This window comes from Cornus florida, unplaced genomic scaffold (assembly GCF_030987335.1).
Source record: "Cornus florida cultivar Cherokee Brave unplaced genomic scaffold, ASM3098733v1 CherokeeBrave_3.0.0_Hap2_Chr03, whole genome shotgun sequence".
Taxonomy (NCBI): Eukaryota; Viridiplantae; Streptophyta; class Magnoliopsida; order Cornales; family Cornaceae; genus Cornus; species Cornus florida.
The window spans coordinates 28,094,726-28,121,511 of NW_026775573.1; the positions used below are offsets into that span (position 1 = coordinate 28,094,726).

Below are 26,786 nucleotides of genomic sequence, written 5' to 3' on the forward strand. Positions count from 1 at the left end.
GCATGCATGGAATAAATAAAGGAAGGGTTATAATGGTAAATTTATTTTTTCGTCAAAAGACAAACTGAGGTTAAATCTGATTGGGGTGTGTGAGTAATTTTGGACAAAGTTTAATCTATCAATAATAAATAAAAACCTTTAAAAAATGTGGGGTGTGTGAGTAATTTTGGGCAAAGTTTAATCTATGAAAAATAAATAAAAATCTTTAAAAAATTTGAGAGCATTTCACCCAATATAAAATTACACGAAGTGTTTGTGAGAATTTGATTACAACATTAATATTGTTGTTAATCCAGTTTGTTTCAAATCTTACTACAACAAAAGTCTTTTTCTAATTATTATGGGTTTATTTGGCAATCACAATTACTTTGTATTTTTGTTTTGACCATAGCAGAAGTAATGTTTCTATTTTAGAGTGTGTTCAACATTATTTCAAAGCTTCTTTGGTAACCTAAATTTGTTACTAGAAGTAAAAACATGAAAACATGTTTGGTAAAAACGTTACAAGTTTAAAAATTTAAATGACCAGTTAAAAATGTTATTTTAAGTTTTTATTTATTTATTTATTTTAACAGTTCTTTGCTACCATCCGGATTTCGGAAGCAAATTTTATTCTCAATTTTAAAAGTACTTTGATACTATTCAAATAATAGCAAACATTTCCAAAAATTCTTTGTGCTTTTATTATTCAAATAATAACAAACATTGTTAAAAAAATTTCGTGCTTTTACTTCGTTATAATACGCTAGTAATAATAAAAAAAAACACCAAACAAAAGCATTAGCCAACCGGCCCACGTTTCCCACATTGCTTCCTGAATCAAATCAAATGTTCTTTACTACAAGGCCAAATTTTGTTGTTTTGACAATATTAGAGGAGATTTGCAAAAGAATAAAAAATTAAAATTAAAAATTAAAAATTAAAAGAAAAAAGATGGGATACGACGTCGTATTTTGGAAGTTGAAACGACAACAATAGTTGCGTTGCCCTTGTACCGTAGGTTATGCCCGGGGCTCGTTGATTTTCATTCTTCCATGTGTGTGTATGTGTGTGTGTGAGAGAGAGAGAGAGAGAGAGAGAATCGAACGATTGAGTTAGAGAGAGAGAGAGAGAGAGAGAGAGTGCAGATTATACGAGAAATCGAAGATACGGATGTCATTAAGATCAATCTTCGACGCTGCTGAGATCAGAGCGGAATTTCAGAAAGCAGGAATCAGCACTCACTTCATCACTTTCATATGGAAGTAATAAGATTCTCTCTCTCTGCGCGCGCGCGCGCACACACACACACACACATATATATATGCGGGCATATACATAAACATATTGATGCTATATATTCTGTATTCATTGTTTGTGAATACATGCAGGCATGTGATTCAGAACCCTAATTGCGAATGGCACGAAGTTCCTTCGTTGCCCTCTGCAGCTTACTCACTCCTTCGAACCAAATTCAAACCCTTGACTTCTACTCTTGACTCCGTCTTTGATTCAACCGACGAGGTCACTACCAAGCTCCTCATCAAGTTGCAGGTATAGACTCTCTCTCTCTCTAATAAAAAGAAGAGCCTTAGTTGCTTAAGACGCGAGAATTGGGATGCTATCCTAAAAAAGAACCATTTTGAATCAATTAAGAGTCAATTTTAAAGAAAAATTAATTAATATCCTCTCTTTTACTTGATCTTGATGGGTATGTTGTAAACATTGTCTTATTAGTTAGTGAATTTTAGATTTTTTTAATTATTATTATTGTTTTTTTTGGTACTCAAATTTGTCAAAAGTTCCAAGTGGTGGACCTTTTCGGGTCAATTTGAGAGCTAGGATGCTTGAAGACCATTTTCCCGTGATACCATTGATATGTTTCATGTAATATACTGGCCTCGGTAATGTGGGAAATGATTTTCCACAATTTTTAGCTAAAGTCCAATGCTAGAGTTTTATTTGATTGAATTTATGTAGTATTTAGCAGTCTTCCAATTTAGTACTTTCCAGTTCTACAGCTTTTTGGAGAATGGAGACTAAATTTTGTCTTCCATGTTAGTACTTCAGAGTTTTGTGGTTTGAAGCACTGTGTATAGGTTTGTGCTCTTCTTTTCCTTGTAAGTTAGAGGTACTGATAGTTGCAGTTAATTTTACATGTTATTGTGATAAAAATGTGCATTGGTCTTGTTTACTGTTGTGGATGGTAGACCATGTTGTGGTTCATTTGATTGTTAACAACTTACCAGAATGGAGCATTTGTGGAGGCAGTGGTAATGCGGTATGATTCACGTTTGGGGAAATATGGCGGAGATCCTCGCCCGGGTGGTCCAAGAGCAACCTTGTGTATATCTTCTCAGGTATATTATTTATTCTATCACGCACACTCACACACACACACACACACACACACATATTCCCTGCACACCAGATAATATATTGTCCAAGTTGTGCCAAGTCCAGACTCTGCTAATTTGGCTAGATGTAGTTAAATCATAATTATCCCTTGTCAATAGACAATAACTGTCATTTTGAAAGGAATGTACCAAAAGAAGATTGACCCTTTCCGTTTAAACCCATTTGTGGTTGGCATTTATAAACCAAGTGAACTTGTTAGTCAAATTTCTCAAGTGACTACTTGAAAATTTAGTTAAGGGGTGATTATTCCTTCTTGTCTTTTTTCCCCCTCCTTTTTTTTTTTTTTTTTTTTTTTTTTTCTCCTTATTCCACCTATTGTTACAGGTTGGTTGCAAAATGGGTTGCAAATTTTGTGCAACTGGCAGCATGGGATTCAAAAACAATTTATCTTCAGGAGAAATTGTGGAACAATTAGTGCATGCCCTTCGCTTATCTCATATACGCAATGTTGTCTTTATGGTAATTTCTTTATTGTCCTTTTGCAGTGTCCATTTGATAGAGTATTAATGTTCTGATATTAGTTTAGAGAAGCTTGTCAATTTGTAGCAGTTCAGTTATATTTTGTTGCCTTAGGGTCGCTTTGATCCTAAAACTTCCAAACAAGAAATTTAAAATGCCACTATCATGATACCAAAAACCTGCACCATAGAATCGGTATTAATAATTTGTAATATATCATTTTAAATTTGGGAGCTTTTTAATAGTTCTAGCAATATTGTGTGATTTCCAAAAATAGTTTAGACTTGAGAGTTTATTTTTCCTTTTTATAACAACGGACTATTCATGGGGCAATGATTAAAGTTTAGGCAGTAAGTGTGAGATTACAATTTTGACTTTGATGGTCTTTTTTTGTTGTAAGGTCAAAGATTAGGATACTGCTTTTTTTTTTTTATCCCCCAAACAAGCCAATGATTAGGATAGTGTTTAGAAAGCATCCGAACAAGCTAAAACCAAAATTACTTTACCAGCAAGTGTTGGAAGGAATTCAATATATATATGTATGATGAATTCAAATTTTAGAAGTCTTTAAATAATGGAATATATTTCAAATGACGGTGTTACCATTTACCCTAAATGAGAATGTAGATTACTTTGAAATAAATTAATTTAAATATAAAAATTCTCGGTGTTCTCGCAGACCATATTCCATCTGTTCCATTGCTGTCAATGTCCTCACAACCTGAATCACTACAGCAGATTGACACACTGTAGCTGGCCGCGATGCATTAAATTTAGATAGTGATAGATATAAGAGGGAGGGGGGAGAGAGAGAGAATGCCTGTAAAATCTCTCCTGCCACAGGCATGATTTTTGTTGATAAGCTCGAGGGCTCAGTTTCTATAACGGCAATGAAAGTCAGGAATTCTTCACAATCATTCTGGTGGAATTTTAACAATGGAATTGAGGTCATAGTTTTACTGTAATTCACAAGGGATTGTCCATCCTGAATATATTGGAAGTCCATTTGGTCCCTTACTTTGACAATAGTGTTAAGATGTCTGGTTTATTTGATTTTTCCTCATTTGCCCGTTCTTTTCTTGTGGTATAGGAGGTGGAACAATGGTGAGTTAGTGATGTTGGAGTAGTTAGGATGTCAGCTATGAGTGGAGACTTGACGATGGTTGTTTATTTACTTGCCTGTGATGGGGACAACTATCACACTAATTGGAAAATGAAGTGGAAAGTATAACAAAATACATCAAGAAAACTGACACTAAAATTTCTTGTACAAGTACTCTTATGACTTCATGAAGTCATTTACAAAAGCTACTATCACAGGCTTCAACTGTTTTAGATGATTGGACTTGCCACTTATTTAAAAAATTCATTTCTTTTCGTCCCACCAAACAATCATATTTTTTCTAAAAGAACTTTTTGGCCTTGGAGGAACTGTTAGAGCCATGCAAAAACTGTCTCAAACACTACGTAGGTCTATACTAGACTACTAGTAAGTCTACCTCTCCTAGTACCCCAATGTGGCAGAACCAATAATAGTTTTTTTTAATTGTTGCTCTTTTCATTTGGCTTTTTTGTAGCTAAGAACTGGCTAGGTGGAAAAGAATATAAATGGAAATCAAAACCAGAGACCTTGTGGTGTTGTGATGTTATGGTAACTAATAATGGTAATAGTGGCAGCGCTAGCAATTTAATGATGGTCATGTATCATCAGTCATGGTGGTGTATGGAGAATGATTAGTTTTGAGGTTGTGGTGAGATGGTGCCATTTGTGTTGAATGTGATGGTGATGGTGGTGTCAGTTGTGGTGGCAGTGTTGTTGTTATTGGTGAAAATGGCTTTGATAGTGGTTTCGGTAGTGTGTTGGTGATGGTGATTGCATAGGTATAAGGAAAGGCTAAACCTCCTGAAATATTAATCTTTTTGCCTTGACTTGGTCCCTGAATTTAGTTCATGACCCCAAGTTCATGCCCAGCAGCTTGAACTTTATAAAATTCCTCCCTGCTTTCTAGGCGCTGATCTGGCCCAATTAAATTACTTCTCCCATGATCATTAACCATAAATATGTTTTCAAACAAATCAGGACACTGGTTTTGGTAGTTTACTTTTCTGAATTGCAGCATACTTAATTACTTCCCAATGCTGTCTTCTAAATGCAAGTATTCATATTCATTAACCATATATATGTTTTCAAACAAATCAGGACACTGGTTTTGGTAGTTTACTTTTCTGAATTGCAGCATACTTAATTACTTCCCAATGCTGTATTAAAATTGTGGCTCTAATGCAATTGAGATTATTTATATCGTTGGTTATTAATTTTGTGGGCAGGGAATGGGGGAACCATTAAATAACTATGCTGCTTTGGTAGAGGCTATCCATGTCATGACAGGACCTCCCTTTCGGCTTTCATTGAAGAAAATTACTGTCTCGACGGTATGCACTATATATTGATTTAATGTTGAACTTCTTTGGTGTATTTCATAAATAAATCTATGCATCAATTCCATGTTATTTATTATTATTGCTTTTGGTGTGTTCTTTGAGCTCAGTTCTAAATGTGCCCTGTAAGTGACTAGGAACTATAGTCTGCCATCTGAGACTCTGAGGTGACAGGAATCTTGTCTAATCTAATAACTAACCAGTGATCTAAAATTGTTCGACTCTTACACTATTAGTATGATCATCAGGGATATAACTTGATATTTATCCTAAATGTGAAAACTCCATTCATTCTAATGCCTTGGAAGTCATCAACTGGGCTGAAACAGTTATGTTTTCTAGATCATTGAATTATTGTAAAGTTTTTTTTTTTTTTTTTTTTTCTGAAAGTTCAAGCAAATGCGCACACCCACAATATTGCCCCTCGCAGGGTTGAACACTCAACTTCCCCTTTGGGAAGGAGAGATCATACCATCGAGGCTAATACCCATTGGTGTGAATTATGGTGAAGTTGTTTGTTCCTTTTTTGCATAATTTTATAAAGCAGGCGACAGGAGAGATCTTTACCTCATGCTATCATCAGATGGAGCTGATCTGAAAATTAGAAACAATAAACCCTGTATGTAATTCAATAAAATTACCAAATTGATTAACAATGACAACTGAATCTCAAGAATGACCAAAACGATATCAAGTACAGTTTCATGAATGACATTGAATCTCCTTAGTGACATTGGCTCAATTTATTTTAGAGCTTAAAAATGCAGAGGTTGAACTGCATGCAATTTACGCCCTTTGAAGATGAATCTTATACATGTATTCAGAATTTAACCTCTTTGTAAATTTAGAAATTAATAGTGGATGTCCAATCAGTTGGTTTTTTTTTTTTTGATAGGCTGTTACTATATGAAGTTGTACATCATATCAGCGTTTAATTTATATCAGGTTGGGATAATACATGCTATCAAGAAGCTTCCCACTGACATACCAAATCTGAACCTAGCAGTGTCTCTGCATGCACCTGTTCAAGATATTCGTTGTCAGATAATGCCTGCAGCTCGGGCTTTTCCTTTGGAGAAACTTATGGATACACTGCGAGAATATCAAAAGAAGTGGTAGGAGATCTTCTTTCACACTATTAAGAAAAAGTTGTTAAATTAGATTTCTTAAGAGTTTTAATATTCTGCCAACATGTCAGGGTAATAAAATATCTCTTTTGATTTTTAGTCAGCAAAAAATCTTTATTGAGTACATCATGCTTGATGGGGTGAATGATGAAGAGCAGCATGCCCACCAGCTTGGCAACTTGCTGGAGACATTTCAAGTGGTGAGCTTTAAGTCTTCAACTTAGCATCCTAATGTTTTCCATTGTTATTTTAATAGGGAATGCTACATGTGTTTGAAGTTGTAAATCAGTTACTTTCCAAAAAAGAAATGAAAAAGGGTTGTAGATAGTTGTTTGTGTGGTTCACTCCTGATTGTGTGCAATGTGTCATCTGGAGATGTGTATGATGACCATGGAAAGTTTCCTAATCTAATGCTTTATTTATGTGTTGCAAATAGGATTGATAGGAATTCTAAAAAGATGCCTACTACAAAAGATAATGGCAACTGTTTTGCTGGATATGTGTCATCCACTAAATGGAATTATATCAATAGAAAATAATTACTTGAAATAACGAACAGTGAAAAATCAAGCTTGAAGTAGTTCAAGATTCGTTCTGATTTCATCTAGTTAGTCAATTGAACGGTTTTGATAATATTTTCAATGAATTGTGATCTTTTTTATGTTATAGTACTAATCAGTATTTTAGCATCATTTATTTTTACTTTAGATCTTGACTGTATCCATGGTGGCAGGTTGTAAACCTGATACCTTTCAATCCAATTGGTACCTTGAGTAATTTCAGAAGCAGCAGCGAACAAAGAGTGACCAGATTCCAGAAAATACTTAGGGGTACCTATAACATCCGAACAACGGTTCGTAAGCAAATGGGCCAAGACATAAGCGGTGCATGTGGTCAGTTGGTTGTTAACCTGCCTGAGAAGAGGTCTATTGGGCATGATCACTTAACTGACATTGAAGATCTTCATCTTTGATATAACAAATTGTTCGGGTAAGATTTTTAATCCTCGTAAGAGTTGCTGATATCAACTAGAACTTAACATTTTTATTCTATATATATTTTTTTATTTAGTACTTTTGTTCTATTAAATATGCCCATTAAGAAATGTACCTATCTCAGTGGGAAATGGCCTCTATGAAAAGGATAATTACTTCTGCAGCGAAAAGGAGACTATGAGAGTTGGCCCTCCTTTTTGGTGGGCACTTCTTTGCTGCAAACTAGTCCTTGAAAAAATATTTACTTTGGAATGAAGACACTGTTTTTTTCAGCCTAAAGTCTTTTACATCAGACAATACTTTTCATGTAAAATATACTACATGAAAATAATTCACTTCCCTTAATGTTTGGATGAAGTTCTGAAATTTTTTTTTTTTGAAAAAAAAAAAAAAAAAAAAAAATCATTTTCCTTATTAATCCTCTTGCTCCTGTAACAATAGATAGAGAAATCAAATAATACTAACCTTATTGTTTATTGCAACACTCTATAAGGTGCCAGGTAAGAACTACTTAATTGTAAAGATTTTCATTGTCAGCATCTACTCTAAAAATTGCAGGTTTTATTTGCCGTCATGTTAGCAGTTGGAGGGTCTCTTAGACGACTTTCCATGTCAGAGCTTGTGGGATATGGCTTGGCTTCTGTTTGGAGCGAGTGAAATTCCAAAAACTCGGTTTTATGTCAAGCGTACATGTAGTACCAGTATTATGGTCGGAACAAAAAAAATTCTCAGTTGAAAGGGTACATTCGGACCAGATACAGAGATACCGTCAAGGGAAGCAGTTGTCCAAAATGTTGACATAACTGGGCTTTTGCCTGTTTTCATAGAGTACAAGATTTATAGAATTTGAGTGTATGTCTCAAGATGATGTTAACATGGTAGTAATAATTGTAGTAGAGAATTTTTATATATTGAAGTTTGTGTACTTAAAGATGAATGGAGCATTTTCATCTCAGCCTATTTTTAATCCCAACATTTATGCGAGTAGTAAATGATGTTATCATGATGTCATGATGATTTTATTCTCACTCACATAAAATAATCGTATTAGTCCGAGAATTGGAGGACTCACCATTGTATTAGTCCAAGAGTCGGACTATTTATCATTTTGCACCTAATTTCGGAAACCCATAGGGCCGTGTTTGTTTGTTTGTTTTTTTTTTTTTTTTAGCATTCACTAAAACACGGCTATGATCAGTTTTGTCCTCAACAAGTTGAATTGTCAACCATAAGGTCCATAAATATGTTGAGGGAGAGAAACTGTAAAATAAGATGAACCCCAAGAGATACAGGGTTTATCTTTCAAACCAGAGGTTCAGTGTAGTTATGAGAAGCATTATGGAATGGTAGTGAATTTTCCTTTTCTATCATGTCCACTTTGCACGTATGAAGAGGGTTACACATGATAAGATGACACCGCGTGACACCTCCATGAATGTGTATTATTTGTCTTGCATTGTTTTTTTGGCCCACTCAGTCAGCAAGAGTAACATTGTTCCCCTATTGAAAGCCTATATCAGTAGAGCATCATCCCATCATCCTGTGACCTAATTGGTAGAGTGCTCAACTTTCTGAACAGGTGTGGTCATGCCCGAGTCCCCTCCCCCTAGTTTTTCAGGATAAAAATAAATAAATAAATAACATATATCATTAACTTGGTAAAACAGCTGCCAACAGTCCACACCATTAACCCCTATGGGATGGAAAAGAATTGCACACATCAACATTAATGCAGCACAAATAGTATCGTCCTCTTTCTTTTTTCCAATTAGACTTTTTAAGGCCTTGCCTCACTGCAAGTATTGCAGGTATTATTAATGCAGTTGTCATCCAGACAAGTGAAAAATAAAGCAAGCTAGCTGAGAACTTGCCAAGTTTGTTGAGCTCAGATCAAAGCTCAACTTTGCGTCAACGCAGCCACGTTAAATGCATCTCACTTCCAGGCCAGATCAAAAATACTAGTAGCCAAAGAAGAATGTAGTACAAGAGAGACTCAAAATGCAACCAGTACAGCAACTACAGGCATGAACAAAAACAAGAAGCAAGTTTGTGTTCAAAAATCAATGTTTCATGCGGGCAAAATATTCTGAGTACACGAAAACATTAACTCGGCACTTCAACAAACGTAACAAGGCCGCAAAAGAACGCCATTAATGATCGAGCAGCTGCATTCTTATGACAACAAGAGTGCTTCAACCTTCGCAATTTGATCCTCTTCCTTCTTTGGGCTTGGACTCCTGTTAGCCTCATCAAATAGATCATGTTTCCATTTCTCGACACGGACACCACCTGGATAATATCCTCGCCTCCCATTGAATCTTTCTCTTCCCCTGTAGTTACCACCACCACCATATCTATCTCTAGGTGGAAAGCCACCCCTTCGTGTCTCTTCCCTGTTTGCATCCCTATCCCCTTCAAATGTCTTTTCAGATCTGTCTGAAGGCCGGGGTTTGTTGCCTCCTCTTTCCTCCTTTCTTTCACTTCCCAACACAGAATGGTCGGGACGACCTGGCTTCACAGTATCCGTTCCTGTCTTCTCTGTATTTTCAGAGTCCGCGGGGATTTTTCTCTCTCTAAATGAAGGTCTTTTCCTTGCAGGTGGCTGTGGATCTGCCTCCACTTCAAAGAACCCATCATGGCGCCAAACACGTTCATCAGCCTTCCGAGCTTGGGGTTTCTCATCTTTTTGTTGTGTGTCAGAAATCACTGACCTGTTTGTCACTCTTTCACTATGCCGATCCTTTGAATCACTCCATCCACGCTCTTCACATGAAAAATCAGTCAGCCATAGCAATGCTTGACAAGGGATATATCATTGAAGTTCAACAATTATTAGGCACTTTTCGATGGCACATAGTATGTGAAGGAAGTGAAAAGAAGCTTGCTTCATACTTTAACACTAGGTTTTGATGAACTGACGCTTGATCGTCATTTTTCCTATTTCTCAATTTTTATTTGCTATTAACTTTCCCAATTACTCAAGGATATCAAAGATTTAATTGAGGCATATAGCAGAGTCAACCATAAGTCTAATAATATTTAAATTTTATTTACCTTCTGCAGGAAAACAAATTTTAACACTTATTTATGCTTTAACATTGAACGTTAAAACAACTTAAATCTCTATGATTAAAAATATATAAAAATTAAGTGGATGGAACCACAACTGTAATCAGCATAAACAAACAAGCTATAAGAATTTAAAGGACAGATGGGATGCTAATAGTATGGAAAGGTGCTAGATGGGCTTGAAGTTGTAAAAGTAGACTGGTTATTAATTAAAGAATTTTCTGTTTATTACTGGTTTCAAAACGACACGATTGCTGCAAAATTGAGAACTGAATAATATGATGAATGTGATAGTATGAGGTTTGTGTGCTATTAACATATCGTGGCTAAATATCTCAAACATATGACGTCTACCTAATGCAGCTTTTGACATTACAATAATAAATAAATAAAAATTAAAAAAACAGCAACATTAAGATTTGGGGCAAAATTGCAACACACATGAAGACAAAAAAAGTAAGAAGAATGAAAAAACACAAATATAGTGAGATAAAGGTAAATGAGTAAGAGGAACTCACCAGTAGCGGCTCTGCGGCTGAAGCTTCGACCTACTTGCGCGGCATTACCACGCTCATCGTGCTGTTATAAAGACATGCACAGGCAAGCCTAAAATTGTTATATACAAGGATGCACTTGAAGACAAGGGGGCCAAACAATTATCCCGCTACATCAGCCAGAAAAAAAAAAAAAAAAAGGTTGGGACACACTGAATAACAACCAAGTAGTTAACAAAAATATGGTTGGTTAATCGAATAAATGATCATATGGAAACACAGCTAAAGAATTTCTAATTTAATTTGGAAATAGGCACAAGCGGATCTTCGACCAACTTGTTGAGATAGGCATAAAAAAAGTTACTTTATCAATATCTTTTACCTCCTACAATTCATAACATCAAGTAGCCCCAGCAGGGTAAACATCCAACTAGAAAAATACATGGAAAACAGTTATCTTCAACCTATTTTAAAACATCAATTGTTGAAAGAAATTTACAATTATTATTTTGGCTCATTTTCTTTAAGGTAGATCTCACCTCTTAATAAAAAAAAAGTAAACCTATATCTGGCCTGTAGACACATTTTTCGTGAACTTTTCTCGCTATTTACTCCATATTGCCTTCAGGGTGAAATCTATAGAAGTTTTCAGTATCTGAGAATGAGAAGACTAGACAAGCAGCAAGATTTAGAGTCCATAAAGCAGATATTTTTATTTACTTATTTTGGTGGGCAGTAGAGTAATTCATATGCTTAAGTTTCTAAATTTCTCTTGCAAGCATATCAAATTTCTCCTCAAAAAATTAAATTATAGAGTGCTATTTTCCAGAAGGGAGATTTTTTTATTAAAAAATTTATTCAACTACACCTAAAACCATTTGTTAATAGAAATGCAGGGTCTTATGTTGATATCAGGAAAAAGACTTGCACATTTTACAGAGTTATCTTGCAAAACAAAAACTTACCTATCTGCATAATTATCAAACCAAGGAGATATAACCTTCAAAGTTCATGACTTCAGTCCCAGAAAAGTTCAAAGGAAGAAAAAAAAAAAAAAAAAAACTGTTACACTTATAAGCACAGCAAAATGGTGAACTTCTATGTCTCCCCGCCATAATAATACCCTACAAGCTCACAAACAGTTAGCATAGATACCACTATCCCTGCTGCCTGAAGAGTGGACTCACATTACAGAGCAAATAGGTTGTCACTATCAAACGATAATGATAAACCATAATGATCGTAGATTTCAGATAATTTCCAGTAACTAACAATTTACAAGATGTTCAAATGGCAGATAAAAAGAAATTCTTCTAAAAACCTATAGGATCCCAAAGATGATAAATGTGACTGAGATCAGTTCACAGCATTCAACTGAGTTTGTAAGAAGATATTTTTGAAAATCAATAATGAAATTTTTTTTTAAAAAAAACATTTCTAAGTGATGTATAAAATGACACAACACCTGAAAATAAGTACGAGGTCGGGGTACTTCTGCAGGGTCCAAAGAATTTTTGGTTCCTTCACTATGTCCATTAGTTTTCTTGTCAGATTCCTTGCTCAGAGCACCAGTTTCTACTTTAGAATCAGATGCTACAGGGACCTCAAGAGGTAAAGCATCTTGCAGACGACGGTGGTGCTTTTCATCCCGATTTGAATGATTTCCAGTATCCAAATCAGGGTTGATGGACAGTCTCTCTGTTGCCGGTTTACCATCCCTCCTTGATCTCTTAGGACTGTGAAGTGCCAAGGAAAAATTGAGCCATGTTAAAATTGATGCCATTTTCAACAATCATGTGCAACTACGCTTCTAGTCATTCTTATTTTGATCTAAATAACTGCTAAATTTAAAGTTGCAGAAATATTTGAGTCCATGGTGAATAGTAATTCCCAGAGTTAAAGCTGTGTGTTAATAAAACATAAACCAATAAACTTTAACATATCACAAACACTAGTAATAAAGTGATGTGTAGCATTCAAGTTATATATATTGATGAGACTAAGGACTTAAAGAAAATGACTGCAACATCAAGCCAGAATGTTTATATTTCTCAGAGGAAATAGAAAATAAACTTAAGGAATCTGTCAAGCAATACTGTGATAGATAACTATAACTCTCTCCTTTTCTTCAAGTAGCAATAACTAGCCAAGCCTTTTCAATTTGTCAATATTTTGACTTCAATGGAATTGAGAGGAAAGATAGAAATAGCAGTGATGTACTATGACATACTCCAAGCTGTGATCTTACATGCAATGCATTACACACTAACAAAATCACATCAACAATAACCACCAGCTGATCTTACATAAAATGCATTGCGCACTAACTAAAATACATTAACAATTAACTACCACCACCACCACCACCACCCTTGCAAAAGATAAAAAGGAAAATGGATCTCTTAGATAGAAACTACAAAGAAATCCATTATTACAAAATCCCACTCACACTCCTTCTAGGGGACCAGTATCAGAAAAAAGAATGGTGTTCCTATCACTACCAAAACTAAGGATACACAAAACTGTGACACAATGCTCCTCTTACATTATTACTCCAAAATAAGGGAAGGCTCGTGCCAAACATTATATACATAAGATATACCATTTTACCCCCAGGGAATAAAAAAGGACTATTAGAAAAATAAAAGAAAAAACCTAGCCATGTCCTCGTGCCCTTGATTTAGGAATTTGATCAAATCGATATTTCATTCCCTAATACATTGCATGAGGCGAAAGAGTAAATTTCAGCACTGTTATAGATCCAATCACTGAATGAACGAAGAAAGGTAGTTCAAATGGATAAAAACAGCTTCTAAAGCATTAAGTAGTCAAGAAGTGCACGGCATAAGCGCCAGTGATACAGTAGTCATATTCATCCAAAGTGTTTGAGGTAGCTTATGGCATCTCATACATTGGTATTGGTGGTGTAATCAACCAAGAAGACCATCCAGTTGCACTCTTTAGAGAAAATGCTTAACAATGCTAAAAAAATATTCCACATTCAACAAGATGTTGTACATGGCATTACAATCTTTACATTATAAGCAGCAATATCTTATTCTTAAAGATACATGCCATTGCCCAGGCTTCTCCCTCCTATTTTCTATCCTCTTCCTTCTTTTCAATCATTCAAAAACTATTTTTCTAAGAAGTCATCCCCCTCCAAGATTAGGTTATTCTTTATTTGGTACTAAGATCAATGATTCTACATCAATGAACAATGTTTTGGGTTGTGCATTCAAATCTTGGATAACTAATGGTGTGGCTATCATGATAAACTCTTATATACCATCCAAATAAGAACAAACAAGCCTTGTGGATTGAAAACTAAAAGTCACTCTCCTTCACATTTCCAGAAGATAATATTGGTTTAAAGGGGGAAAAAGGGGCATACTTAAACTAGAAGAAGATAGGTTCACAGAAAGAACTAGCACACCTACAATCACTGCGTATAAGAACTAAGGACCAGAAATTTGCAATCAACATTTTCCTCTTAATCCACGTGATTATACAAATAATGAAATCTGGAAGACTTTGATTCCAACAAAGTTAAATTTGAAAAGAACAGTTGCTTTTCTATATCATTCAATGTCTAATGGAATGGTTTGACATTAAAGTATAAATCAAACCCTTAAAGAACTTTAAGGAATTGGCTAACTGAATTCACAGAGTGTAAGAACTTCACTGTTACACAATTAGGTGGTGACAGTCATCATTTTAGACAATACACAATGTTGTGTACTCCTCAGATACAAATTAAGCCCACAATAAAGAAACCTCTATTTAAAGCAGCACGAGTGCCTTATAGATTTTTCTATTGTTTTAAAAGTTAAGGTATGCCCCCTCCAATACCTATCAAAGATTGAACTCCAAAGATCTAAACAATTACGAAATTAAACCCGGCAAGGTAACTTGTATCTCTGGCCACCAAGGTCTATTGTCATCTTATCTACTTTTCAAAGTGGAACGTAGAGAGTGCAAGTTGAGAAAAAAAAATAATAATAATACTTTGATTGCGTGACACTTTATTTTTATAATGGTCAAACACTTTAAGATCATTTATGTATTGATGAAATAAATTGAATATAATCTAGTTTCAATAAATTGACAATCTTTTTAATCCAATTAAATATTACAAGTGTCTCCCTGGTTTAGCATGACTTTTTAATCCAATAAAAAAATTATGAGGGCAGGAATCTGATCACCAATGTTCAATCACACAATGTCACCCACTACGACTTCAAAGATCCATATTCGTTGTCGCCGTCCATCTCTCACAACTTCCACTTTTATGTCGCTGCTCTCCTCCGACAGCTTCTCGAACTCTGTTTGAAGTTACTGATAGCAGTGACTACAACAACTAACACAACAGCAACTATGATGCTCCCTCTATCATACTACCTTTCCTTGAGGCCATGCTGCTTAATCACAAAGCCAAGAGAGAGAACTGCACATACAAAAAGTATGATAATTGTTGTATCTTTAAATGCTTCAATCACAAAACTGATTAAGCTTTTTGCAGTAGGCTTCTTGTATGTGTTGGAACCGAACACATCGACCCTGTGTTTGGTATCATCATTGCTGCCACTGATACTGAACCTCTCGTCCATTTCAAGAACGGTTGCAATGATGATACCAAGCACAGACAGTTTGAAAAGCTGTCAGAGGAGAGCAGCGACATAAAAGTGGAAGTCCGGAGAGATGGTCGTCGAATCGATCTTTGAAGTCGTAGTGGGAGACATTGTGTGCTTGAACATTGGTGATCAGATTGCAAAATTGACTGAAAGCACAGAATCGATCTTCGAATACTTCAATCACAAATTTGACTAACCAAATTTCACACCCAGAATAAGAACTTCACTGTTACACAGTTAGGCAGTAACAGCCATCATTTTAGACAATACACTGATGTTGTGTGCTCCTAAGACACAAAGTGAACCCACAATAAAGACCCCTCTCTTAAAGTAGCATGAGTTCCTTACAGATTTATCTGTTGCTATTAAATATAAGCCATGCCCCTCCAATGTCTATCAAAGATTGAACTTCAAAGATCTGACCAATTGTGAAATTAAACCCGGCAAAGGTAATTTGTATCTCTGGCCACTCCAACTTAGCTGTGTGTGGTTGAGATACAATCTATGCATGTATAAACCTATAAACATAGAGACTCACCACCGAAAGGTTGAGTCCTGGGACCTTCAAGCACAATGAGGGTTACACTCCACATTTCTCCATGAAAACATATCAATCTCATAATCAAAACAAAACCCAATAACTTGTTTCTTGTTTATTTCATCAATAATTGTTAAATAGCAAAGAATTTTCACAAACTCATCCAAACATGTGATTCGTTAATTTTTTTTTCCTGAAAATTTACATGAATGAACATATCTATAACAATGAACAAAAGCATAGAAACGTAAGCATCCACTAATTGTTGTTATAGCAAATAATACACCACCTTATGATCCGAAATGGGAAGAAGTGACCTAACACTACGAAAGAGTGAACACAAAGAGAGAACCATATCAATTCGAGAGAGAGAGAAATGCGGTACCTTGGTTCTCGATCGAACCTAGAGCGGTGGCGTCTGGAGTCGGATTCTCGACCCTCCCGTCGAGACATTGGTTTTTCGCAAGAGAACACACAACGAAGACTGAATTAGGGCTTGAGATAGCAAATACTACTCCTCGGTGTTATAGTGGTGACACACTGATTTGTGGGGCCTGTTTGGACTTCAGTATTTGTTGGAATATATATATTTTTTTATTATTATTTTTATTTTTTATGTTGAGTTTGGCTCTTAAGAATGGGATTTTCAAAGATTTGTAAATATTAATTTGAACTAGGTTTCCTTCAATTGCAATTTCATTGTCAAATTCATTTTTTTCAAATACAACTTACTTCTTTCCTAATTTTAGATAGTAAAAAAAATTGTAAATATCACGTGTGATTTTGAACATATTGTGAAATTGGTTCGAAGTAATGTTATCTTAGATATTTGTTCCATTGCTACTATAGATTAATACTTTTATGTTTATTTTTATATTTAATGTTTTGATCTCTCTCAATTTATTCTCTCTTGTTATTTTTTTTCCTTCTTATTGAGTTTTATTTGTCAATGTGATTTGAATGGTAATAAAATCAGTCTTTAGAATTGGTGCGCTTTAAGTCAAGTCACTAGTGCATGTCATATTTGAACACATTGTACCCACACCATTGCACACTCAAGACACCTCCATAAGTTATCATTTGTTCCCATTTGTCTTTTATGCATTATTAAGGTAACATTACTAGTTTTGCTTCATTGATCATAAGTTTGGATCTTTTATTACATTTTGATGTTAAAAATCCAGGTTGTGATTAATTGAAGGAGTTTGGGAAATATTTTAGATTTTGATTGATTTTGGGTGATTCATTGCATTTGGGTGATTGATAATCATTATTTTTAAAATACTTGATTTTCTTCATTTATATTTGATTTGTGATTTGAACCCATTGGAGAAGACTTTCAAACTTGAAGATATGTTTTATTATTTAAACAATAAAAATATTCAAATACCACTTATTTCTTTTGTTTCTTCATAATTTAATGATTTAAGTAACTAACACTATTTCAATATTTTTTTCCCTTTATCACATCCTTTTCAAGTGCTCCATCCTTGAATTTTAGTTGTAGGCGTTGTTTGCAAATGTTTTTGTTACAGGTTTCATGTTACAACAAGTGTATTGTAGCGAAGCAAAACACCTATCATGTCTAATAATCTAGTTAGAGCCATTTGAACAACACCCGATATGTTTATGAAAAGAGAACCAAGAAAGAAACACCAAATTAATGTTTTCTAATGTTTTAACACTATAACGCAAACATTGTAATGGTCGTTTTAATGAAGTCATATTGTCATTCAATCATGCAACGTCATTCAATCATGCAACACTTTGACATTGCCAAATATGTTTAAATGTTTCTCTCTTCTTTAGAATTCTGAAAAGCAAATATTTTTCTCAATGTTCTTTCATGGAGACTCTAGCTTCTTGGTTTTAGAAGGGATTTTCGTCAACGAAACTAGTGATTCAGAAAGTTAGAGTCTAGAAAGTCAGGTCAACAACCAACATTAAGTGTTGGGTCGATCCCTGGCTTCCAAACAAATTTAATCATTAGCCAACTTCTCATCCTCCTTCTCAAGGTGTTATTCACATAGTTGTTGATTTAATCGATCTTGTATCAAGACAGTGGGATGTAGGGATCATTCACTCATCTTTTAACCTTAGAGATGGTAATCTCGTTAAGTAAATCCATATCTTAGATACATGAGGTATTGATTAACGGATTTGGGGCCTTAGTCATAATGACTCATTCACAGTTAAACCTACTTATGAAGCTGCTCTTCTCTTGTGATGACCGAGTCATCTTTTTCTTTTTTCGACATTATTATTTTATTTTATTTTATTTCTTTTCTGTCTTCGGGTCATGTGGGCCCAAGACTGGGTCAAGTGCTCAGGAATAGTTCCCGACACTTTATTCATCATATCCTTTTACATATTTTACCTTCATAGTATTATGGATTTGTATTGCACTTGTTTACGTTTTTACCTTTTGTTACTTGAGGGCGATTGTGCTATTATGTTGGTTGACATTTCCATTTTTGGGGGGTATTTGTGTGTTTATCTTTTTGATATTTTCATTTGGGGCAATAATGCGATTATTTTTGAGATATTTTCATGGAGGGACTTTTGTGCAAATATGAAAAGTTGGGGACAAATGTTGTGTGTTGATTGAAGACATGTGTTGGGATTTGATTTATGACATATGGAAGGCTGGATTGATGCCAAGTAGAGGGTGGATATGTGTGTATGTGTGAGAGGTAGTGCTAGGGTTAGTGTGTTTGATTTATATCATCTTTCCTTACATATTTTTTTGCTAATCTTCTTCTTCTTCTTCCTCACCTCCTCTCATGGAATCCATTAATGCCACACCTTTGACCTTTATTCCTTCATCTTCCATTGATATTTTTGTATTGCCATTGAAGAAAGAAAGCTTGTGGACTCTAAGGCCAACCTAACCCTTCCATTTGTTTTGGCTTTTGGACTTTTTCTTCTTTGATTACTAGGGTGGCTTTCCCTAGTGAGGTAGGGAATGTAGTATAATTAACTATAACCTAAATTTTTCCTTGTGTTTTGAAGTTTACCATAAGATATGCATGTGTTGTTTGAATTGTGAGATTTTAATCCATTTTGTTCATAACCTAAGTTTACCTTAAGGTTCTATAGCATGAGTAATGATAGATTTGTGAATTACTTGCTTAATTAGTTGATTTGTGTGATTAATCGACTTTCCTTGACGATTTGCGCAAAGACTTTTGCATTGCTCTCATAGATATATATAGTTTAAGATGTAATGTGTATTCATTTTTTTGAGGTTAATTGTTTAGACTTTTGAGTACCTTACATGAGTATGTGTGAATGATATTTTAGGTTGCTAGTGGTTCTTGAGGATGAAGTTCTAGCATGATTATGATCTCATTTGGCTTTCCTTGATACTTGTGTATAATTGCTCTCATATAACCCTTTTGTATATGATTTGTTAGATGATGTATGTCTAATCTTTTGACGTTGTTGTGCAGAACTCATATGCTACCTCAAAAACATTGTATTGATGTGATATGCATTAAGTTGGTAAAGTATCTTGGAAAGTATATTGCTAACATGATGATAGCCTTGCTTGCTTGGACATATACAATTGCATTGTATGTCATCTTATCTATATTCATGTCGTGAATTAGTATTGAGGACCTTAGGGCATGGTTTGTGTGAATTGTAAATTTGGTACGCTTATGAAGTGCATTACTTGTCTTAGATGTGTATGATACATTGGGAGATTCTTGTTGATTTTTGGGATATACTTGGGACAATTGTTACTTTGATAATGCGAGGGTTTGATACTTGCGGGTGAGACATGAGTTTCCCCAATTTATAGTGGTCACTTGGGTAGTTCCCTACAGGTTAATAGCCTAAGAACAGTTACGGTTGGTTATCGGCAGTCTGTATTCCGGGAGAACCATATTTTTTGTTCATACAATGTGTGTGTGTGTGTTCGGGGGTTGCATATGTATTAATTTATCCCTATTATGTGATTTTGTATTTGGTGTCCAAGTTGACATTCTTGTGTGATGGTAACTTGGCTCATTTTGGAGTTGTTGTATTCTTCTGGCTTTATATATGTACTTCAGTTGGCTTCACATTCTTGATTCAATTGCTAGTTCTAGGTGTTGGGATTTATATGCCCTGGCATAGCAAATTCCTATCTGGATTATAATGACATATATTCCTGACATATCTGAAATATTTATGATTTTTATAATTGGTGAATTTAATGTATTATGTTTCGATTCACTATGAAATTGATAGTGTCCATGTAATTACAAGAAATATTTATATATATGTATGTGATGGCAATCAATGCATGATATATAAATAGTAATTATAAATTGTTCATAGTCGGTAATTATGGATGGACTCATAATTAATTAAGACTTGAACTGGATCCGCGTTAGGTTAAGATATATTGCGAGAGCCGTCGTATGCAATTACTCCCTATCACCGTCATGTCATTTGACTCTTAAGCATGAGAAAAGTATAGACTCTTTTATTAATTAATAATTACTTTAATTTGTTCGGCGGATTCTTCGGGATCCTTAGACCGACACTTTGGGTAGTTATGTAATTAATAGTTAGAGGGTTATATTTTCAATATTTGCATCATTGCTACTTGTATTTATTTTGTATTGATTATGGTTGATCACAAAGTAAATTCGAAGGCCTTCGTGTGTTTTTAGACAAAATGATTTATTATATATTTATTTATTTAAATTATTATTTTTATCAAACAAATGTTTTATTATGATCGAGCCAGAAATAATCAGAGGTACCAAAATAGATATATTAATTAAGTAGTCGGATTGATGGCTTTATTTATCCGATAACTAATTATGCATAGAGGGGTCAAAGTGCAATATTGACTTAGAGGTTATTTATTATTGGAGTTCAATTAATTTCTTTTAGTGGAGTAAAAATTAATTTATGAATTAATTGAATTGGGTCCATGGACCGGGCCAATTATTAATTCATTGTAGCCAATAAAATAATAGGCCCAATGGATTCTCACTCATAGCCCAACTTGATATTGGAATCATATTAGATTTGAGACATATGAATTAGAGATGGAGAAGGATTTGTTGTTTCCTTTTCTTTATTTTTATGTTGCCTATAAATATACATGGTCTATGTATATTTTAGGGGGTGATTTTAATGAGAAGGAAAAATGAATTTATTTTCTCTCTCTAGAAAATTAGGGTTTATGTTCTCATCTAATGGAGGCTCCCACAAGCCTAGTTTTCCAAGGTCATTCATGGAGGCTTATGAGTGATTCCTAAAGGCAAAACAATTACCAAGAAGATGGAGATCCATGGAAAAGGTGTCTAGCAAAAGGGATTTACAATAAGTGAGAACATTCACTTTAGAGGAAAGTTTTAAAAGTTTACTCAGACCTTTGATGTAAGTATTCAACCTGTTAATTGAATGATACATCATATTTTTATTTTTGCGTAAAACTTGTCTTTATGTGATGAATCAAGATCTATGAATCAAAATCCCTCGAAAAGTTTTTAAAACTTGCACGTTTCCCAACAGTGGTATCAGAGCATGGTTTGATTCATTACTAGAGATCATGTTTTTATCAAAATTCATCATTCATGGATCCAAAATTATATTCATATATATTTTTATTGATGTATGTTAATGTATGATTTAATATGTTGATATATATTGATACATGATGATGTATGGATAATTGTGAATGAATGATGATGTATGGTTAGGCCATGGATGAAGCTTATAGGAATATTGAATGTAATTTTATCTTTGGATGAATGTAATTAAGGCTTTGATTTAGCCGTTTGAAAGTTCAATGATGTAATTTATTTTCCCATTGTATTTCAAGTTGTAAATATTTTTAAAGCCATGTAATATTCATCAAAGGATGTTATGAAGCTTCAAGAAGGTCCAAAAGGGTTAAATTATGCTTCAGTAATTTTCTGGAATTTTTCTGAATTTTTTGGAATTTTTCTGGAATTTTTTAAGGCTTAATTTAATTTTCTGGGAATTTTTCTGATTTTTCTGGAATTTTTCGGCATTTTTTCCGGTGGCCGGAGCATCGCCGGCGGCGAGAAGAGGCGTCGGAGGAGGCTGGAATCAGATGTGGTGCATAGGAGGTGAGCCTGGCGCGTGAGGAACATGCGCCAGGAGGTGGCATATGCTGGCGCGTGCATTGCACGCGCCAGCCAAGGTTGTATGGCCTCCACGCGCATGCAGGCGCGTGGAGGCGCGTCCCACTCGCCCCACACGCGTGCCAGCGCGTGGGGGTGCGTCCCACGCGCCCCAGGCGCGTGCCAGCGCGTGGGGGCGAGTGCCTTCACCTGCAACATGCCCCAGGCGCGTGTGAGCGCGCGTGGGGCCCTCCAGGCGCGTTCCAAGCGGTGTTTTGCTTCTCCTGGTGCGTACCAGCCTTATGTAGGTGTTTGCAAGCCAATGGATGATCTTCCCGCGATGCTTAGAGTAGTTAAATGTTAAAAGCTGATTCCATTGGCCGTTTTATTTGTTTTATCTGTTATTTATTTATTTATGCAATGTATGAAATGCATGGAATATATAATTGTTAATTAATTATTATTCATGCATTGGATCCATGATATTTATTTAAGTGGCTTGATTTATATTAATTAAGTTACGAAAATTAATTGAATCTGATTACTAGTTAATTTGAGGGCACTTATTGGGAAACGCAAATTTTTTTTTTTTTAAAGTGTGCTTCAAATTAAATATTAGTGAATCGTTTAAAGTCTAAATATTTTCTAAATTTAATTGGATTAAAATCAAGACGTTTTGCATGCATTATATCATGTAAATGAATAAAATGAAAACCCTAATTATGAATGATTAAAAAATTGAGTGGGAGCGGGAATTTTTATACATTGCCCCATGGCCTTCGTTATTAATACCATTGTAATTAGATTTTCAAAAATAAGGCCCCACGCATGATTTGAAGAGTCTTAATATTACAAGAATGGTTATCTCATAAAAATAATAATATTAAATGTTCATTGTAATTAGATCTTTAAAAATAAGGCCCTACGCATGATTTAAAGAGTCTAGATTATAATGACAAGATATTTAATATTTTATTTTTCATTAGAGCATTAATAACGTTATACACTCAATCTAAAATCAATAGTGTTAGCTCCCCAACGGAGTGGTCTATACTAGGTGATTTTAGAAAGGCTAAACATAATCGGAAATCATTTCATATAGATAGACAAGGCATTGTCTTAAGAGATATGGAAATGATGGGATTTGCCTGCCAATAGCAATAATGAACTTCGCCAACCGAATAAATTATTGGCGTATTGGTTATTCGATTTTTCATGCAGTGGTTAAGGGACCCACATATTATTATTTTAATGGAAGTGCTCGCCTAATAGCAAATGAATCTCAATAATAGTAATAATGAACTCCTCCAACAGGATAAGTTATTGACATATTGATTGGTTGATTTATTATGCTACAGAGTTGAGGGACCTGCATTAATTAAAAGGGATTGTTCACCAATAATGATAATGATCTCTTGTTCAATTGAGATTTATTGTATTATGTGGTTAACAAGCTCATTTTAATTTTAAATATGCATGACAGTATTAATAATTCACCTTGCATATTGTATGAATGCATTTATATTCAGATTAATTGTGTCAATCCAGTTTATCTGCTTGCTTACATATTCAATGTAACTGGATCTCATTAATGTTGACTGAGAAAGGAACTTAGATATTTTATTCACAATGTAAGGGTACAAATGTATTTACTACTTCTAAACCTAATCCTTTTACTTTAAGATACCCAAGAGAACATTAATGCTTTGAATAAGTGAAATAAGGCAAATGAGATAACTTGGTGCAATATTCTAGAGTTTACCTCGAATACGCTCCAAAACTAACATTTACATTATTTTATTTTCTTCAAGCATCATGTTAAAATTTAATAAGATGTTTTGGTGAGATTAGATAGAGAGTATGTCAAAGTACTATGTCAGACTTGAATAGCATCAAGATAGCCTAAGGAACTCCAGTATGAAATCGAATTTTGAAAAATGATTGTTTATTATTTAAAAATTAGCTGGAGATCAATAAGGCCGACTTGGGTGATAAGTTTCAAGTTGACATGATTATTGCCTTGTTACCAAACTCGTTCGGCTCTGTTAGAGTGAACTAAATAAGGAATCAGTTTGAGTTCACACTCGCTGATATTCTTATAGAATTGGTAACAGATGAAGGGATAATCAAGAGTATGGGCGTTCCTATCAATCTAACTTAGTCTATACCATCTTCTTCTAGGCCCAAGTGGAAGGGCAAAGCACAGAAGAATGATGATAATAGGACTAGACTAGCACAAAACATGGGTATTCAAAAAGGTTAAAGGGAATAAGGCAGTGTATGTTGAGGGCGAAGAAAACTGATTCTTTTGTCACTAACTAAAACACTAAAGGACGAACTGTTTAAGCAATAACGTGGCATAGGAAAATATATATTTAATCATTGAGTCATGTTATGTGGTTGCGTCTATTAATTCCTGATAGATAGATTCTGGAGCCACTAAACATGTTTGTAATTTATTGTAAGGATTTCAGGAATCCAGAAGCCTTGATGATATGGATATATATTTATCTTTTGACCTGATGCCAAGGTTGTAGTTAAGTCAGTGGGAGTATTACATCTGAAATTAGAGAGTATGAGGATATTAGTATTAGAGAACTATCTTTATGCATAGAAGTGAAACGCAATCTCATTCTTATTTCACTCTTGGTTTATAAAAACTGTGTTGTTATTTTGTAAAACTGGTTTTATAAAATTGAAAAGATATGCGATTGCTTTTGGTGCATTGAAAGATGGTTAATATATTATAATCACAAACTCTTAAGATTTGCAGGATATAGAAACTAATGTTGCATCTTCTAAATTGAATGTTAAGAGAAAAATTGTTATTCCTGACTCATTATATTTTTAATGTCTATTTTTGGGTTGTTATCAATCAAAATAAGATTCAAAGATTGGTCAAAGAAGGTTAATTACCTAGTGAGGCAGGGGAGCCTAAACCAAACTTGTGAACCCTGTTTTGAAGGATAGATAACTCTTAGGGCTTAATCAGCCAGATGAAATAGATATAAAGGACAATTGGAGTCGGTACACACTGACACGTGTGGTCTTATGAACATCCAAGCAAGATTACTCACGTTTTGGATAAGTTTATCTGATGCAACACAAGTCTTAAACTCTTGGTATTTTCTGAGAAGGTTAAGACTGATGTGGAACACATATTAGGTAAACTTATCAAGACACTTCGATCTGATCGAGGATATGAGTATTTCTTGGGATAGCGCAAAGACTATATGGTCAATGAGGGTATTATGTACCAGTTTTCCGCAATTGACGCTAAATGTATTTAGGTGTCAAATAGGAATAACAGAATTCCACTTAACATGGTTAGATCTATGATCAGCTATGCTACATTATCTCTTTCATTTAAGAGTTTAGCGTTAATGACATCGATGCGCATTATGAACTGCATTCCATCTTAGTCTGTCTCAAGGATACCGTTGAGTTGTGTTTTTTTACTAAATATTAGTTTGAATCATATGCACATATGGGGTAGTCTTGCACATGTGCGCTTGATATGGACAAGTAAGTTGGAAGCAGATCATAGGCATGCTAGATTTGATAGCTACTCTAAATGTCACTAGGATGGATTATTTTATAATCTCAAAGATAAAAATTGATTGTTTTCACTCACTGTTTATCTATAGGAGAATCATATTATGAATCACATACCTAGTAGCATAATGTTAGAGAATTTGGTATGAGTACCAGATGTACCACATGTGAACACACTTATTATAGAGATTGAGAATAATATATGAATTCCCTATTGATACGTTAGCATCATCTACTACACAGATTCTTGCATCGGTACATTGATGTAGTGGGAGGATTATCATCCAATTCGACAGAATCATGTTTTTAGGTGAGACCATTATGGACATCCCTGTTAAACATGAGTTGGACCCAGTAAGCTACACGGAAGCGTGAACCGATGTGGATACAGATCGTTTTGGTGAGTTACTATGAAATCAGAGTTGGAATCTATGTATTCTAATAAATTCTGGGATCTTGTAGAACTTTCTAGTAGGGTGATTCCTATGGAAGGCAAGTTAATCTACAAAAAGATACCAGAAGATTTCTTAGTGAATAAATCATGAGTGTACAAGGGAATGTCATTATTTTTCTAATTCTATATATATTGATGACATTCTACTCATTTAGAATGATGTGGAAGTTTTGTCATCAATAAAGAGGTAGTTGTTCAATTACTTTTAAATGAAGGATTTTCAGGATGTAAGCTAGATTCCTAGGATCAAGCTTTTGCAAGATCAGGTTAAAAGGAAAATAGCCTTATCTTAATAATCCTACATTGATAAAGTTTTGACCAGGTTTGGTATACATTACTCAAAGAATGAGTTCTTGCTTTATTGATATGGATGGCTCTCTCTAGTAAGTAGTTTTTCAAGACTATCAAAGGAGATTGAGCAAATGAGACTGGAACAATATGTTTCGGCATATGAGAGTCTCATATATGCCATGGTCTATACCAAACAGGACATCCGTTACATAGTAGGGATAGTCAGTAGAGATCACTCCAAT

General features: G+C 34.6%; 2 protein-coding genes across 3 annotated transcripts; one reads left to right on the forward strand and one right to left on the reverse strand.

Moving 5' to 3' along the window:
- Positions 1 to 1,027: 1,027 nt before the first annotated feature.
- Positions 1,028 to 8,423, forward strand: LOC132300083 (uncharacterized). 2 transcript variants are annotated; one of them, XM_059797016.1, is made up of 9 exons: positions 1,028 to 1,244; positions 1,371 to 1,533; positions 2,229 to 2,339; positions 2,722 to 2,856; positions 5,185 to 5,289; positions 6,241 to 6,410; positions 6,523 to 6,622; positions 7,156 to 7,412; positions 7,955 to 8,423. In XM_059797016.1, exons 1-8 carry the CDS (start codon positions 1,153 to 1,155, stop codon positions 7,393 to 7,395), a joined length of 1,116 nt encoding a protein of 371 aa, XP_059652999.1. In that variant the 5' UTR covers positions 1,028 to 1,152; the 3' UTR covers positions 7,396 to 7,412; positions 7,955 to 8,423. The 2 variants fall into 2 exon arrangements, with proteins under 2 accessions (XP_059652999.1, XP_059652998.1); XM_059797015.1 differs by having other exon boundaries at positions 1,029 to 1,244; positions 7,976 to 8,423.
- Positions 8,424 to 9,354: 931 nt separating this feature from the next.
- Positions 9,355 to 16,667, reverse strand: LOC132300084 (uncharacterized). Its single transcript, XM_059797017.1, has 4 exons — positions 16,538 to 16,667; positions 12,446 to 12,716; positions 11,005 to 11,065; positions 9,355 to 10,180 (listed from the first exon to the last, which is right to left on the reverse strand). Exons 1-4 carry the CDS (start codon positions 16,603 to 16,605, stop codon positions 9,591 to 9,593), a joined length of 990 nt encoding a protein of 329 aa, XP_059653000.1. The 5' UTR covers positions 16,606 to 16,667; the 3' UTR covers positions 9,355 to 9,590.
- Positions 16,668 to 26,786: the final 10,119 nt, after the last annotated feature.

What these genes read in the sequence shown, in the direction of transcription:
- LOC132300083 (XM_059797016.1), top strand. Translation starts at nt 1,153, where the DNA reads ATGTCATTAAGATCAATCTTCGACGCTGCTGAGATCAGAGCGGAATTT. An exon ending in TACGCAATGTTGTCTTTATG is followed by an intron (nt 2,857 to 5,184) that starts GTAATTTCTTTA and finishes TTTTGTGGGCAG; the next exon opens with GGAATGGGGGAACCATTAAA. An exon ending in AGAAAATTACTGTCTCGACG is followed by an intron (nt 5,290 to 6,240) that starts GTATGCACTATA and finishes AATTTATATCAG; the next exon opens with GTTGGGATAATACATGCTAT.
- LOC132300084 (XM_059797017.1), bottom strand. Translation starts at nt 16,605, where the DNA reads ATGTCTCGACGGGAGGGTCGAGAATCCGACTCCAGACGCCACCGCTCT. An exon ending in AGGTTCGATCGAGAACCAAG is followed by an intron (nt 12,717 to 16,537) that starts GTACCGCATTTC and finishes GGCACTTCACAG; the next exon opens with TCCTAAGAGATCAAGGAGGG. An exon ending in CAGCCGCAGAGCCGCTACTG is followed by an intron (nt 10,181 to 11,004) that starts GTGAGTTCCTCT and finishes TTTCATGTGAAG; the next exon opens with AGCGTGGATGGAGTGATTCA.